The sequence below is a fragment of the Stegodyphus dumicola genome, chromosome 1 (genome assembly GCF_044657685.1).
Source record: "Stegodyphus dumicola isolate Sdum_Otavi_A_Nest chromosome 1, ASM4465768v1".
Lineage (NCBI taxonomy): Eukaryota > Metazoa > Arthropoda > Arachnida > Araneae > Eresidae > Stegodyphus > Stegodyphus dumicola.
The window spans coordinates 23564355-23582398 of record NC_140768.1 but is presented as its reverse complement, the minus strand read 5'-3'; the positions used below and the strand labels follow the sequence as shown (position 1 = coordinate 23582398).

The 18044-nt window shown below is 31.3% G+C and overlaps 1 protein-coding gene across 5 annotated transcripts in view; it reads left to right on the top strand.

Annotated features, from left to right (window-relative positions):
- Positions 1-18044, top strand: part of LOC118197440 (structural maintenance of chromosomes protein 6-like) — a 144280-nt gene that overhangs the window by 14053 nt on the left and 112183 nt on the right. For 4 of the 5 annotated variants that reach the window (XM_035368956.2, XM_035368954.2, XM_035368955.2 and 1 more), the window contains exons 3-6: positions 3145-3256; positions 8852-8957; positions 13280-13416; positions 15048-15109. In XM_035368956.2, the coding sequence (XP_035224847.2) occupies positions 3145-3256; positions 8852-8957; positions 13280-13416; positions 15048-15109 (417 nt within the window). Of the gene's footprint in view, positions 1-3144; positions 3257-4971; positions 5041-8851; positions 8958-13279; positions 13417-15047; positions 15110-18044 lie in introns of those variants that run through there. The other variant, XM_035368957.2, reaches the window with a different exon arrangement.

Sequence of the window (18044 nt, the reverse complement as noted above, 5' to 3'; positions counted from 1 at the left end):
TCAAGAATTATTTCAGCTCATATGAATAGCTTACTCAGAAATTATGTAAAACTGCAATACTTTACTTTGCTAGTGCATTCTCATTAGAATTGATGAATTTAACCCTTGACTTTGCCTTTTCTATATTTTCGCCTTCGGGTGAGCAGTGTGATTGCATCCTAATTGACTTAATTACAGCGAATGGCCATAGGGCACAAAATTGAGCTATCTAGTAAAAATGCTATGTAATTGTATGCCAGTTTTGTAAGAAACAATCAATCTGATAAGAAATGGCTGCTACTTGTTTTGAAAATGAGGCATAAAAGGTTACCAGTGAGAATATTTGTACCATCATTTGTACATTATTGGCGACTTTATCGCTTGCACTGGCAAAACAGAAAAGTTCCAATTAGTGTAATATAGAATTCTCTGAAGTAGTGTTAATATATCATGATGATTTTAATGAATCATCAATGTTTATTAAATTTTGTTCAAGTAAGGAGTTAACCTTCAATTCAGGAGTTAACTTTTCTTGAGAATGAACATGACAGTCATTAATAATTCTAATAATTCTACCTTCTGCTTCTTTCTTTATATGTATTTTCTTTTATCCCATCATGGTGATGGATTCCTCAAGATAGTATTAGCACTATCTCTCTCTGGCATATGTTCTAGAAAATTGTATTGATATCACTGCCTATGTATTTGCCAAATATGGATATCTGTGTCCTTGGAAAAAAGAGTTTCAATAGTTGAATGAAGAAATATTGTTCCCAATACGTAGCTCTGATCTCTGCTTGAAATACATATGAAGCACATAACACCCTTTCATGTTATTTAGCTGTCATGTGTAATTCTCAATAGCTTTAATAATGGAGAGAGTTTCCTTTACTTAGGAAAACTGATCTGCTGGCCTTGTGAACATGTCAGTTGAGTTGGTCTGGAATAAGGAAATAGTAATTACAAAATTTGTATAATTTCTGGTCACTTTAAAACTGTAGTGTATGTAAAATTAAGCCTGTTTTTATACTGAAGGAAATATTTTATGCCATAAACTTCAAAAAATGCTTTCTTGAGGAACATGGGCAGATTTGGCATTGTAATTTTTTATAACTATTTTAATTGGATGTTGATTTGTTTTCTAAGAATTATAATTGGTAAGTACTTACATTGAAAGTTCTGCAGAAGAGTGCAAAATAATTTGCTTCTTACAGAAGAGGAATGAGTCTTAGTTTCTTTTGAAATCTAAAGAACTTAATTAAAAAACTGAGAGGGATGTGTCTCAGTTTCTTTTGAAATGTAGAAAACTTTATACTGTAAAACTGTTGCTAATATAAGGTTGAATTCTTCTAATTTTAGATTATAAGTTGGCATGTTTCTTTTACATCTGTTAGATAAGCATTATGTTTTTGGTCTTATCTGCCATGTAATTTGTTAAATTATATGTATTGTTAAGTTTTTAAAAACTGTTACTATAAGGCCTATTGGACTCTGTCCAATAATGCTATTTCAAGTTTTAACACACATGCAGGTGTTTATTTGAGACACATGTGGCTGTCTCTATCACTGCATTTATTATCATCTACTCTTCTAAATTAATTGAAACAACAGTGTCTCATGCCATTATTAAGCGAAACACAATCGCATAGACATGGTTATCCATAAAGTTCATTTACAACACTGTATTTTGTATGAATTCCAAGAAGGAAGAAATGCTACAGAAGTGTGTCAAAATTTAGTGACAGTTTTTGCTCATGATGCAGTTTCAGATAAAACGTGGAGGAGATGGTTAAAAAAATATAAAGCAGGGGATTTCAACCTTAACCTTTTACACGCCAAACTATGATGCGAAAGTAAAATAAACATTTTGTTGTGAAAAATCGATTTAAAACTCAAATATAAAAATTATGAAAAAAGAAAAAATTAAAAAGAATTTTTTTTAATGATTTATAACATGTTCCATAAACGGAACATTGGCGGGAAACAGTTTTTTTACATGATTTTTTTAAAACATGATTATCGACATGCTACAGAAGTGTGTCAAAATTTAGTGACAGTTTTTGCTCGTGATGCAGTTTCAGATAAAGTGTGGAGGAGATGGTTAAAAAATATTAAGTAGGGGATTTCAACCTGAATGATAAGCCACACTCTGGTTGGCCATCTCTGATTGATGGTGATATTGTCAATACCATGGTAGAGCAAGATCCTTTTTTTGACAAGTATTTGTGAAATCAGTATTTGTGAAAAAGTTTAATTCAGCTGAAACCATTTCAGACCTTCTTTGGGAACTAGGATATGTCTGTAAATATTGAAAGGGGTGCCTCATGAGTTAAGTGAGAAAAATTTTCGTGATCAAATTGTCATATGCACATTTCAGCTTGCTCGGGGGAAAAAAAAAAAAAACACTGACTGTTTTTAGACCCGATGATAACATGGAATAATAAGTGGATTACTTTCAAAAACATCATTATGAAAGTATCATACTGTAAGCTCAGACTAACTGCTCCTTCCAACTGTAACTGAGTCTGAATAAGAGAATGCTGTATGTATGGTGGCACCTCCAAGAACCAATTCATTATGAGCTACTGAAACCTAAAGGAAAGCTCATTTCAGAGAGGTACTGTCAGAAAGTGGATGATTTGAACAAAAGTGAAAAGAAAGAAAAGAGTGAAAGAAAAGAGGATGGCGATGTTCTCTAGGAACACACTGCATCACGATAATACCAGACCACTTGCTGCTTTGGTGACTAATCAGAAAATTGCAGAGCTAGGCTGGGAAATCCTGCCACATCCGCTGTACTCTGCAGACCTAGTACCCTCCGATTGCTACTTGTTTCTATCCTTGCAAAATCTTCTGAAGGGAAGAGAATTCAAAACTGGAGCAGATGTCAACCAAGCACTATTTGAATTTTTCACCTCCAAGACAAGACATTTTTCAAAAATGGTATTTACAGATTATCATTATGCTGGCAAGATGTTGTAAGTAGTGACAGAAATTATGTTATACAATGCTATTAAAAGTATGAAAAATGAATTATTATCTTTTGCTTTGCAAGTGGACAGAATTTTATGGTAGACCTTATATAAAATGTGAAACATTAAACATTTAATTAAACATTAAAAAATTTTTTTACAAAATACAATATTTTTCTGTAATTTTTTGCAGGCTGCTGAGCTTGGTATAATTGAATCTGTTTCTTTGCAAAATTTTATGTGTCATGACAACTTAAAATTTGAATTTGGACCGCATGTAAATTTCATCATTGGGGCAAACGGAAGTAAGTTAAAATTTAATATTTATCTTTTTGCAGTTGTCTAGATAGAAGTCGAAAATAATTTGAAGGTTAAAAAAATTTGAAGTGTTACAAAAGAACACACCAAATAAATTAGATGTTAAAACTTAGTCCATCAGTTGTTGAGCAGAGAATACTGGTATTCAATCTGGGTTTAAAATTTGGTTAATAGGTTGCATGGGTATTTTCACAGTTTTCCTCATGTATAGCGGGAATGTAAGCCAGTTTCCTTTAGAAATTTCTTTATGAACGAATTTTTACCTATACAAAAATATTCTTTCTATGCTTTGCTGTAATCGAATTATCTGATCCATTGATAAAATAAACAAAAGCTGTGATCAGAAATTGCTGTAAATTAAACTAAAGTATGCAGTTATATATTTTCAAATTGTAACCCCTTTATGACCCATGCTGCTGAACTAAAAACCTTCTGAAGATGGATGTGTCATATATGCATCAATCCCAAAATGTCACAGCTGAGTGATACACTAGTGCGTCGCTGCTTACATTGATCTATCTACCAGACAGGTGTGTCATATATGCACTTTCAAACATATGCAGACGTTTAGAATTTTTTAAAATCTCTAGATGGTGCTTCGCATGCACTGCATTTAGCTTATTTGAATATATACGTTGTTGACCTTGGGTCTGTGAACTACTTTCTGATCCTGGTGATTCATTTAAATGTATGAGGGAGATATAAAGTAAACAAAACTCACCTGATGTGCAGTTGAGGCTTCACATGATATAAACATTGGACAGTTTTAATGCTTCAAATTTTTCTTTTTTTTTTTTTTAAAAAAAAGTATATATATGTATTTTTGGGAAGATGGGAGTGGAGTTGTGGTTTTAGGAACAACAATTCATATTCAGTTTGCATCTTCTTTAGATAGTAGATGTAAGGTTTTTGCACCGGTTAAGAGAATTAAATAAATAGTGCACTGTCTAGAAGAAGATTTAATAAAAGAAAAGTATATTTAAATGGTAAACAAGTCCATGAATGACTATTTTGACATTGAAGACTCTCTAGCTGTAAATGAGGATAGCGATTTAGATCCTGAAATTTTGTCAGAGACTGAATTGGAAGCTTATTTTGCACACCACAACAGTGGATACTCCATCATGAACTTGATCTGTTAAGTAGAAGTCTTATGAAATTATGGAAGTAAATTATGAAATTATGGGAGGAGTAAATTATGCGAATGGAAATTCATTTTTTGAGGATTTAGTGAACATAATTGTTGAGGAAACTAATAATTTCTGTGAACAAAAGATGAGTGAAAATCTATCTTCATCCAAAATCAACATATTCCTGTAGATGTGCCTAAAATGAGGGATTCCTAAGATTAAATATTCTATTGGAAATGATTAAAATGCCTGACCTCAAAATGTATTTCACAACTAATGAAATGTTAGTGAAGACTATCATACATTATCTCCTTTCTGAATCATTTATGCTATAATATTTAATCATATATTTTATTATTTTTTACATATGTTTAGATATAGATTTATATAAGTTTTGTACAACGTTTCATCCAGATGGGTCAGATATTTTATTTTGCATTTAGATTTTAATTAAAATTTTTTAAGAATGTCTTGATATTCTGTATTTATGATTATATTACTGTTGATACAATTACAGAAAAAATCAAAAGAATTGGTAAACATTTTTTTAATGAATTTTTTTTTTTTTTAAGTTAGGCTTAGTGACGTAAAATACTGCATCCTGTGAGATCATATTACTACAACATCATACCATCTCTAAGGTGAGTAATGCTAAGTGGCATGCTGTCGCATAAGAGAATTAAGTACTGTTGCATATATGATATGCCCGCTGTGAAGGATTTGGTTAAAACATTCTTCTTCATTGAAGATGTGATGAGATGGAAGCTCATTGTAAGAATATAAAAACCTCAAAAGATTTCGTGAAATCATTTGAAATAAAACTGCTAATGCTATATATCTATGGAAAAGTGAAAAACAACTAACAACTAAAAATTAAGTCCTTTAAGATGAAAAGTAGAAATAGATTAGAATTTGAATTATTAACTGAAACTAAAATTTTTGTTTCATATATTTGAGGGACTTACCAGAAAATAATTTATGTCCGGAAAGTCATATGATGAGCTGTTGTGATGAGAATTTGGTATAGATCAGGCATGGCTGAAGTATTTCTCACGAGCCATATGAGGCTTCATGGCCCCGTAACTGTGCTTGAAAGTCAAATGCAGCACTTACAATAAACACTAAATTATATTTTGAAACAGAAGTAGTGCAATGGCAAGCTTTATGTTATGTAATTTATTGTGGAGTCATTAGGATTTTTAGTCATTAGGAAACATGAAAAATGAGCAAAATCCTCACTGGGACCTCTCAAATATGTGCCGAGTGTGCTTACCGTTACGAAACGAAGGCATGCAAAAAGGAAGGAGAAAATACCTTATAAACTCCATCTTTTAAAGGGCGACTGGCAGTTAGGGGACTCGATCACCAAATCCTGATGGTGAAGAATTATCAACCACCACCTTTTTAGTTTGGGTGTCACTGTAGAGTCATTAAAATTTTTTGGAGCAGAAAACCTGAAAAATGCCCTTGCCGGGACTTGAACCTGGAACACTCGAATACGTGCCGAGTGTGCTACCGTTACACTATGAAGGCATACTGAAAGGAGGGAGAAAATACCTTATAGCAGCGTTTCTCAACCTTTTAACTAATGTGTACCATATAAACAAAAATTGAAAATCTTTAGTACCACCATTACAAAGTACTACTACCACCACCATTCTTGATCAAAGTTCAGATCACATAAATTCACGAGTATTAGAGAAAAAACTCAATCAGGATATTTGTGTTTTTAATTTTTGAATTTAATAGTTAAAAATACTTTGCTGCTTTGTATATAATAAATAAAGTAAAATTATTGTACCACTTATTTTTCTCTTGCGTACCACTGGTTGAGAACTCCTGCCTTATAGTATGGCAAAAAATAGAAAATGTATAATTCTTTGGAAATGTTGGTTGAGGAAGCATCATGATTTGACTGAGCTAGTCTACTACCATTACAAAGTACCACTACCACCACCACTCTTGAACAAAGTTCAGATCGCATAAATTTACAAGTGGTAGAGAAAAAACTCATACACTCACAATATCCACAACATCCAATCAGGATGTTGTGGGTTTAATTTTTGAATTTAATAGTTAAAAATACTTTGCTTCTTTGTGTACCATCTATTTTTCTCTTGCATACCACCAGTTGAGATGCCCTCTCTTATAGTATGGCAAAAAATAGAAAATGTATAATCCTTTGGAAATGTTGGCTAGAGAAACATCAAAGAAACATTCTATGGTGATTTGACTGAGCTGGCTTCCAACGCTTGAGTGACGTGGATATTCTTTTAAATATCATAAGAACAGAAGAGGCAAAGAAGGATACTGAAAATACAAGTGAAGGTACTGACAGCTACATTAGTCCCAAGACAGCAATGACTTCTGTTGAAACTCTCTTGCACTGTGTCGACCAAAGAGAATTTGAGTATAGTGATAAAATAGCACTTCAAAAAATGTGCAATAAAATTTGACAAATATTTAAACGTTCTAGAAAATAAAGTAAAATTATTGCTTTTTTTAAAAGAAATAAACATATGCAATATGCATAAAAATTGACAGTTTGAATTATCCTTATTTTTCAGTTATCTGTGACTTGATTTCCTGACATCAGCTCAGATAATCAAGAGTACATCATACATCTTTATTTATTTAAAAAAATAAGTACATTATTGAACTCTTGAGTTTCAAAATTCATTTTCTTACATATTTAGGAAAACATATGCAGTATAATGCCGAAATCCAGACATCCAGTATCTATAATGATATAAAATATTCACCTCCAGACCCTCAGCAAACTTCAAAAAAAAAAAAAAAAAAAAAAAAAAAAAAAAAAAAATTTGATTTATGCTTGCACGTTTGATATACTTTTATAATATAGTATGGAAAGTCTTGATACTTAATTTCATTTCGGTACTAAATAAAATACCTTCATATTGAATAAGCAAGCATTGGTATTGCTGTAACTGGCGATCTACTGAATTTTGCTACGTAGTTATTTGCCTTTGTAACAGATAGTGCTACCTCTTTTCCCTCTTCATATCATCACACAATTTAGTATGCTCTCAGCCAATGAGATGACCAATTAAAAATCAGAACTATCTTTCAAATTTGCGTGATCAGATTTATTATTATTTAATATTGATAATTTTTTTTGCTTTCCAAATATTTATTTCTTTTGCTGTGTTTTATGGTATGTTTAAGAAAGCTTCCAGTGTACGAATAAAAGGGGGAAATATTTCTTTTATTAAATTAACTGGTCTAAGTATTTCAATGAATTATGTGATATTAATATAACTGAAAGTGAGCCCCTAAATGTTATAAATATAAATTATATCAAGAATTTCGTGTCTATAGTGAAGGAAACAGGTAAGAAGTAGGACAAAATACACCCGATTTTGTACTGCTATATTTAGTTGTTTCAGAACCTGTGTACAAACAGTTTGTTATAAGCAGAGTGTTGAAAGAAGAGAGATAAATTAAACACTTTTGCTATGTAACATAACAGGTATTTCAACTCTTTGTAATGGAAACGTGAAATTTATTTGAGAGTAAATTGATATCAAAGATTCAAAAATAGCATTTTAAAAGCTCTTCACAAATTCAATGGAAAAATTGCATATGAAAGAAAGGATAAGAATAAACATTGCTTTTACAAAGAAAATATTTTCTGAAAAAAAGATGGCATCATCCATTATAAAACTAGTTAACTAACTAATGAAATTTGGTAGATCACCAGTTGGGACAATACCCAATCATTTATTAACATGAATCTGCATGATCAATAATTCAGTTCCATAACAGCACTTTTACTTGGCATACATCTCAAACCAAAACATTTTGCATTGAAACATCATTGATTTTCCACCTGCTGAATAATTTATATTCCTGACTCTAACATGGCAAATCATTATTTCTTATTTTGGCAGACAAGAAATACTAATGCTATGAATTAGATGATGTATGTAAGATAAACAAATATTTTAATGTGTATTTTCCACTTTTTGGCAGTTTTGATCACTGTGTTTCCACTGAAGAAATTTGTACAGGCTTTGATTAACTAGTATATAAGCTTATCTTAAAATATTTATAAATATGCAGTACAAAACTAGAATTTCTGCTAAAATGATTAGACAAAGAGAGCAGTACTAAAACAGAATTTGAGTAAGATGGTTAGCCTCACTAGGAGTTATCAGTATATCAAGAAACTCTTTATCATTTTTTCGTTTAGATCTTCAGTGAAATAATACATTTGTCTGATTATTTCCTTTAATTATTTGTATAAAGTTATTATATGAAATAGATATGTTTAGAAAACCTTTTTGAATTAAGCTTTTTTGGTAATGTTGTAAGTTATACAACATTAACAAAAATGTATGTGCATACACATTATTTATATTTCAGAAGAGCACTGTTGCAGTATGTTAATATAACTCATTTTCTGATTTGATAATAACATTTTTTTTAAAGGTGGGAAAAGTGCTGTCTTGACTGGTATTATATTAGCATTGGGAGGAAGGTCAAGTTTGACTGGAAGATATGGAAGCGTTAAAGGTTTTATTAAAAATGGAAAGAGGTAATTTTTTTGTTTTTATTTTGACAATTTACTCAAGTATTTTTATAATCAATTTAATATAATCTTCCTAGTTATTTTCATTTTAATAAAATATTTCTTAATTATGTACATTTTTGCTATATCTCTCTTGTGGTTTTGAGCTTTCCAAACATAAGAAACTGCTGCATATTTATATTACACCAAATAATGTAGATTCTAGCTCTGAGTGCTGACAGATAAAGTCATTCATCAGCTACACAGCTGTAGGTGAGCATCTCAGGACAAACTGCTATATTGACTGGTTGCCTAGTTCTCTCTCTAAATTAGAGATTGTTTCACTATTTGAACTCATGGTTGACAAAAGACGTAGAATATGCTGAAAAGACTTAACAAATGAATAATGCATTAGCTAAAATAAATTTTATAAGGACATTATATGAATATCCAACACTGAGATTTCTTTGTGGCTAAGCAAATAAGTCAATTAAGAAATCTTTATCAAATAATGGGATATAGTGTAGATGAAAATGATGATGTGCTTTTGAAAATTTTTAACATAGTACTTTCTAATTATCTTTCAGTCTTGAAAAGAATTTACCGGGAAAAGAATGTTACCTAAATAGGCAACCCAAAACATCTGCAAAGTATATTTATATGGAAACCTAGATGTGCTTGCACATTTAACGGATGAGCAGCATTTTTTCATGTTCTTCCCATCAACAACGTAATCTGTTTCTGCTTTAAAAGAGTACCAGGGAATTGTGAAATTTGGGAACGGTGCACAGCTTTTGAGCACAGATCATTTACAAAATGCAGCTTCACGGAAGGTGAATTTTTCCACTATTGGACAAAACACAATATTTCTGAAGAAGTGCAATTTTTTTTAATCAGATGCCAGATTCCGTAGTTCTACTACAGTTGTAATACAAGGAATCTAAATGGGAGGGGGAAAGCATTAATGACCACTGAACTTAAAGATGGAAATACTTTTCAATGGACTGCAGATAATCAGAAAGTATCCAAATTGAAAAGTCATATTCAGATACTAAAAAGTGGAAGAAAAAATTAAATTCTTTCAAAACAGTGTAAAAAATTGCTGTAAAAATATATATATATGTAAGGGAAACATAAAATAAAATTAATAATTTTGTCACAAAAATTGAAAACAAAATTAAAATTAATCGTAAATTAAAAAAGCAGAGGGCGGGGACAAAATTTGATTAAAAAAAATAGTGCAAATAACTATCCTGTTAATTTCTAAAACCATCTGCCGAACTTTTTAGGAAGTGTCAATGTTCTCATTGAAAATTAACTTTATTGAATTTGTTACTTCATATGAAAGTTCACTATATTCTCATAAGTTTGTACTATTAAGAATATAAATAATTTATTCTAAAATTATTTCAATATACATTTTGAATTTCTTTTGTGCAGATTCTCTCATTAGATCTTGATCTTTTCTGTCTGCATATAAAGGCAACTTTTTGTATCAATGTAAACAATATCTGAAACATAACATAATTGTGTAGCATGTAACACCAACATACTTCTTAAATTGGCTCTTCTATGTGCAGAAGTTGGTCACCTCGTTTATTTAAATTATGCTGTTATCTGGGGTATCAAATAAGAGAAAAAATTTCCTAGTAATGTATAATGAAAAATAATAGTAAAAAAAGTTTTCAATACTTTCTGTTTATCCGCATTCCGCTGAAAAGTATTCATGAGGCAACATGCTGTGTTGCCAAAATAGACAATGCATGATGTTGCTAAAGCATAATTATATGGCAAACCAGATATGCATGTGCATGTAGCAGATGAGTTCTGTTTTCTGGCTTGAATTTCACAGTCGTTAGTGTTTGTTGCATTGAGTGCATTTCTTTCTTGAGTTGTTATGGAACTTTGGAGTTTGCGTGCTGAAAAAGAAAGCATCTTCAGAAATGGTTTTTATTTGGTCTAACAATAGAGAATGCAGAATTTTGCATTGCATAAAGTTGTACTTTGTAAATACATTTTATCAAAATTTGTATTTTTTTTTAAGCAAAACCATCACTGTGTACATGGGAAGAGTCACAGTGTGCACAGTGCCAAGTTGCACATGATGCTATTTTGCAATTTTCTAGTTTTTACCTTTAGTTTGTAAAGTAAAGGAAGTATTGTAGTCGCGAAAAATTTCAGGTATCATATTGCAATGAAAATATCCATTTTGATCTCTCTCGAATCCATTTGAATGATGTTTTTGCATGATACAGACAGAATAAAAGACTCTTTTTCCAAAATGGATTGTAAAATGGAATCAAAAGATTTTTTTTGTGACATCTGTGCATACATATGCCTGTATCTCACATAACTCAAAAACAAATAGCTGTAGAATGATGAAGTTTTGTATGTGGGTCCCTGCTGTAACATGTAATTGTACACCTCCCTTTTTGGTTGTAATTGGCTGCACCAAACTAGTATAAATATATATATATATATATATATGCATGCTCCCATTCTGTTACTTAGCTCAGTGAGTTCATTTTTTTAAAAAAATTTTTTATTATTATTTGTCGGTAAATTGTGCATTTTTTGCTTTAAGTGTGAAAAATGAGTTACGTTGATTTAGTTGTTTATTAGTGATTGAATTATGTTGTATATATTATGGTGAAGATTTTCATGTCTTTAGTTAATCTACAGACAGTAGTTGTAGAATTATCAAAATTTATAAGTTGTTTAAGTGATAACAAAGCTGCAGTTTGTTAACATTTGAAATTCTTTGTAGAATAATGAATTAAAGTCAGTTTGTGTATAAACTTCAGTGTTTTTTTGCTGAGTGGGATCAAAAGTCAACTTTTAGTTTTGGGCACCAAAAATTTTGCATTCTTCGCATTGACCGAATTGCTTGTTTTGGTATACAAACTCTAATTTTAATTGTAAAATTTTTTAAACTGATTTTATGTTTTTTTATTATTTATTTTTTATTATTATAACTGTAGTATTTTATGTTTTTCTGTATATTACGTTTTTAATGAAGCTATTTCGAGTTTTTATGTATATGCTTTGTCTCGAAGTGAGCGCTGAATTGATTGCATGAGAAATATATCTCTAGTGAAATTCAAAGAAATAAGTTTAAACGAAATGCAGCAAATGTTTATAATTTAATTGACCATACAAAAAAAGTCATGGTGTGCACATCATATATTTTTCAAGTTAAAATGGATCTCTGGGTGTTGATGTAGTATGCAGACTTAGTTATTTCTAAGGGGATACTGTTACAAAGCTTTTCTTTTCCCCCAAATATGAAAATAAAAAAAATAATTAAGAGTATATAAATGAAAATTATCCCTTGAATTTAATAACTTTTTAAAATTTTAATTCCATTAAATTTTAATTACTTCCAAATTTACAAAACAAAGGCAGGAATAGCTGTTTTTATGAGCTTTTTCAACCATATACACAACAAATGGGCAGGATGGCAAAAAATAATCATCACTTTTATTAACGGATTTCTGGCCTTGCTTTCGTGAGATAACATGGAAGTATTTGTGTTATGGTACACCACATGTTGTGTACTGTCTTTAGCTTGAACTATGATTTAGTTATTTGAGCATTAGTTCCATCTGAAGGATTGGCAAAGTTTGTTTGGTGGTTTATAGTTTAATGATTATAGGATATCGAAAAAGTGATATATCTTATACTACATCAAACCCAGTTACTGTTTACATTGGGGAAATAGCTTAAAAAAGTAAGCTTTTTCTTTGGATGTTTCTTGCATTTTTTAATCTTGTTAATTGGTTGCTTATTTTATGTAATTCCTTGTGTGCCATTTTTATAATATTGCTGTTGTGTTTCATATCTTAATGGTGAAAAATTAGTTGCTAATAGTTACCAAATTTTTTTGCGGGTATTGCAGGTAATCAGAAAGTACCAAAATCTCATTTATATTTAAAGAAATTAAAATATGCACAAAGAAGGAATTCAGATTTTTAGAATTGTAATAAAAAGGTCTAAGAAATATTTGTAATTTATGTGAAATATTTTCTTATTTAAAAAAAAAAACTTTGAATACTTTTATTGTAATGTTATGTGATAAAAACGCTAATTTAATTTTTATTTTTGTGAGAAGCTAAATTGATTCTAAACTTTTATTATTTTTTTTAAGATGTGCTATTTTATATTGCTTCAAATTTAAAATGTGGTGCATTAAACTGTAACTTACCTTAAAAATTTGCAGCTTCTTAGAATGAATTCAAATAAGAAATAAAATAATGTGCTACTGTTAATACTTACATATATAAAGTGACTAACTGTTATAAATTTGTAATGATTTCATGTAAATAGGCATTTTTTCTTTCTTTTTTCAGAAGTGCAGTAGTAACTGTGACTTTGAAAAATTGTGGTATTTCAGCCTACAAGCCAGATGAATATGGTGACAAAATTACAGTTGAAAGAAGCTTCAGTACTGAAGGCAACAGTCTTTATAAAATACAATCAGCAGAAGGTTAATTTTGCATCTTACATTTTTCATTTTCTATTTGATGGAATTTAATATTTAAAGAATTGAACCAAATAAATATCTGACATTTTCCTTAAAGTGTAACTGAAATGATAATGAATTGGGAAGATTTATTTGAATTTATTGATTATTTATTTATTTACATAATTTGTACCAAAATTAGGTTTTGTTTATAATTTCAATTAAATTATAATTAAAACAATTAAATAAAAAGTTTGGTGTTAAGAAATAGTTCTGAATGTATGAAAAACTGGGCAATTATTATTTCATGATATTGAGTAAAATTCTGTTAGAATAATATCAAAATTAAGCGTAAAATTGTTCATATAGAAATTTAAATATAATGTGCATGGGCTGTTTTTATAAATAAATGTTAACTTGTTAATAAACTGCTGAAATAAAAAAGAGTGTTTAGATATAAGAAGCTTACATTAAGGAATAATTTTAATTCTGATTTTGCGAATTACAGGAGTCATTTAAGTTGATGTATACAGCACATGCAGTATTTAAGGAATACTCTGTGTACTATAAAAATTTTACAAATTGCTCTGGCCATATGATTAAAAACTTTAATCTTGTTATGAACTTCATATGGTGTATAAAATAGCCTGGCTCTGCTAGAAATGAACAATGCCTTCTTAAGTCCTCTGAATTTTATTAGCTTAAGTAATGTTATTTTCTCAAGAAACAACCATTAGATATGGCATTTGACCAGAAACAAACTTGACAATTTGTGTTATATTCTATTCAGTTTAATATCACTAGATCTCTCACCTGCAGATTATCTTTTTCAGTATATATTGGAAGACCAGATTCATGTAAATAGTATAAATAGTATTCATAATTTAAATTCCTCGAAACCACTTATCATTTGATGTTAGAGAAAGGAAGCTCTCTATGTTAAGAATCCACTTGTCAGATGTGTCATTGCATGAATGTTTTGCTACCCAGAAGTCATTTTTCATCACTTTCTTTATATCAACATTATTTCCATGAGAGATGTTAAAAATTATGAATAAATGACATTAATTTACAATTAAAATTAATTCATTATCACCATTCTTTTCACGTCAATTTGGTGCATAGGGCCTTCAGTCTGGTCTTTCATTTTGTTTTGTTAAGATTAAAATTAATTGCCTACAATACATGATGTTAAGCTCCCCACTTGGTACTTATTATTTCCATTAACTCTCTTCTAAGTAGTTTATTGTCTGGTCTCTTTCTTCCAAGGCCCAAATCACTGCTAGTCAGAAATTTTTTATGTTTGGAATTTGTAATATGTGTCTTATAAAAGTGTTATCTGTATTTAATTTTTATACCTGTAAACTTGTTATCTATATTTAATTTCTCCATATTCTTTCCTTATCTGTATTATGTATTTGATTTTCTCAGAACTGGAGCCCCCCTTCCATTGTTGGCTGTACTGAAATTAAAGGCTTAAAAATAACATTGCATTATTTGTAATATTGTGCAGTGCGTAATATCAGAAGTAATTTATTTTAGAATTTAAGTGTACTGTAAATCAGAAATCAGAAGCTGTGTTCTATTAGAAATTTGCTGTTAAATTATTGGTTTTTATTGAAAATATTGTAACTGAAATTTTTATCTAATTTTAGGTAGAGTAATCTCAACTTCTAAAGAAGAGTTGAATAACATTTTGACTATGCTGGATATTCATGTAAGAATTTAGTTATTCTCTGTTTTTCGAATGCAGTCTAATCTCTCTTAATGAACATCTCACTTTAACAATCACTTTCCTTTAATGAACAGTTCTTAAAACTCTGGACTCACAGAGAAGAAAAATAATGCATTTCCATTATTGGATATTCCCTGATTATGACTAAAAAAAGCCTTAGTTCATGAGTCTGCTAATAAGAGATTTGATTGTATTATGCAAAACTTTTGTTGAAACTTACTTTTTTTTTTTTTTTTTTTTTTTTTTTTTTTTTTTTTTTTTTTTTGTGTGTGTGTGTGTGTGTGTGTGTGTGTGTGTGTGTGTGTGTGTGTGTGTACAGAATTTACTGTTTATTAAAATCACATTTTTATTTTCCAAACATGTATGAATTTAATAGATGGTGATATGAGTATTGCAAATTGTGATATCAATTTTAAACTTATCTAGTAAGATAGTAACTAACAATTTATCTAACAATTAATACAAAAATAATAATAAATTAATGTTAAAACTGAGCTGTTTATGCAGCTTTGAAAAATTAATTTTTAAAAATTATGTACCTGGTGCAATGTACATTTTTATAAAGAACTGATCTTTTTCTTTTTTTTTTTTCATGTTGTTGGTCAAAAATTTTTTATTGCATTTTAAAGTTTCTAAAACTGTTTGTAATATTTCTAATCCCCACCTTTCCAGTTCAAGTGTTAGAGTTTGCAACGCTTTTCTATATTTGATTAAGGTTGGTATGTAGTCGCTTTCTTTCACATTACTTTCACTGTCAGTTTCAATTTCTGCAGCTCTTTTAACATTATTAACAAGAGGGATGAAAGGTTTAAAGCGACAAGTTTAAAGGGTGTATGGGAAGATCCTTGGGTTAAGAAAATGCTTTTTAATTTATATTAAAAGCAATCATGGAAATAGAGCAGCTATAAGCTGTATCTGAGAAGTTTGTATGCTATGTATAATATTAACATATTTTTTATATAAATCTTAGTGATGACCTTATTCCGTTTAAATAATGGAGGCCATAATAATAAGGAAGTATCTTATCTGACCCTACATGTAAAGTGTACATACACACTTTACAGACACAGATGCATATGTACATTCATCCACAGATATTCAAAAGCATTTTTTAGTTACTCTTTGTCTTAAAACTCTATCAGTTTTTACTTTTTTGAGTTCTTAATCAGTTTATAGTGTGTAAAATGAACTGGGATTAAAAGTTTGATTGCATTTAGAACATACTTCATCACTATGTTCTGCATTGACTAATTTGTCATATACAGAACATATCATCAAGGCACCCAACCAGGATAATGGTTAGTGACATTGACTGCTGTACCAATGAATCTTGGAGAAGGCATTGATGTTTGCAAATACCAGGGTTGGAACATTAATAGTGGCAACTGTTTATTTACAAGGAATACAAAAGTGATTCATGTCACCATGTTTTACAGTCCTTCAATATAGTCGCCAGCATTGTGTACAACCCGTTTCCATGCAAGAATCTCAGGAACATTTTGGAAGCGAGTGCCATTTTGGAAGCGAGTGAGTGGTTCCTTCATCTCAGGAATTAAGTCATAGTCACAAGGGCTTAGATCTGGGGAGTATGGTGGATGGTAAAGCACTTCCCAGCCCCATCGCTTGAACAAATCAGTCACAGCTTGCACTGCATGTGGCCGAGCATTGTCATGCAAAAATGAGAGGAGCGTTCTGCAGAAAGTGTTGCCTTTGGAGATTGTGCTCCAAAAATGAGCAGTAATACTGCTCAGTGACGGTCTACTGTGGGGGAACGGTATGTGTTAGGATGACACCATCACAGTCGTAACAAGAATTGCCATAACTTTTACATTGCTGGGGTTCTGACGAAATTTCGAATGTCGTGGTGACCCGTGATGACGCCATTCGTTTGATTGGCGTTTCAGTTCTGGCTGGTACGATCGGGCCCAAGTCTCATTCAGCGTAATGATATGGCGTAAAAAAGCATCTCCTTCGCGCTCATAGCATTCCAGGTGGGTTCGGGCAGCATCGTATTGTAGCCATTTCTGCATTTCGATCAATTGATGTGGAACCCATCGTGAAGCAATTTTTCTCATAGACAGGCGTTCCTTCAGAATGTGCAGCACAGTCGTATGTGCTAATCCTGTTTGTCCAGCTAGCTGACGAATCGTTTGGCAGCGATCACTGTCCATTAGTACGGCAACAGCTTGCACGTCTGCATCGCTGACACTCAGACGACCTGGCCGCAGCATGTCTGCCACGTTTTGGCATCCTTCACTGAATGCTTTCACCCATCTTGCTATGGTTCTGTAAGGCAATGCAGATTCCCCGCAAGCCTCTTGAAGCCCTTGATGACACTGTCATGCTGTAGGACCTCTGGCACATTCAATTTTTATCCAACATCGTTGTTCTTGTTTTGAAAACATCTTGACAACACTTACTTTAGACCACGAGCTAATACAAGGATCCGTTCTTCACGTCACTCCGCATGCACGTGATGTAGGCAGGACGAGTCTTTTTGCTGAGAGGTAAGGTAGGTATGTAGTTTACGTGTGGTGTACGCGATATTCTTTGGTTTTGTTGCGTAGCATTTTTTCAGCTGTGTTGCCACTATTAAAGTTCCAACCCTCGTATATAGTGTCTGTGCAGCATGGGGGCACTCTAAATATGCAACGAGCCAAAAGTCCTTTTAAGAGGTTGGTAGTAGTGGAAGAGGGAGGGGAGATGCCGTCTCCTCAGGGTGTTTTCCATCAAAATTGGGGGCAAAACTGAGCAAAGTCATATTGTCACCTGTATGGTGCGCAAAGCTCTTGCCAATGACAGGCAAAATCTTGCACTCTTTGCCAGGATAAATTTCGTGGACTTGCTCTGATGTTACTGTCAAACAAGTGAGATAAGTCACAACAAGAACATGGACTAGTATCTTATTGTACACATT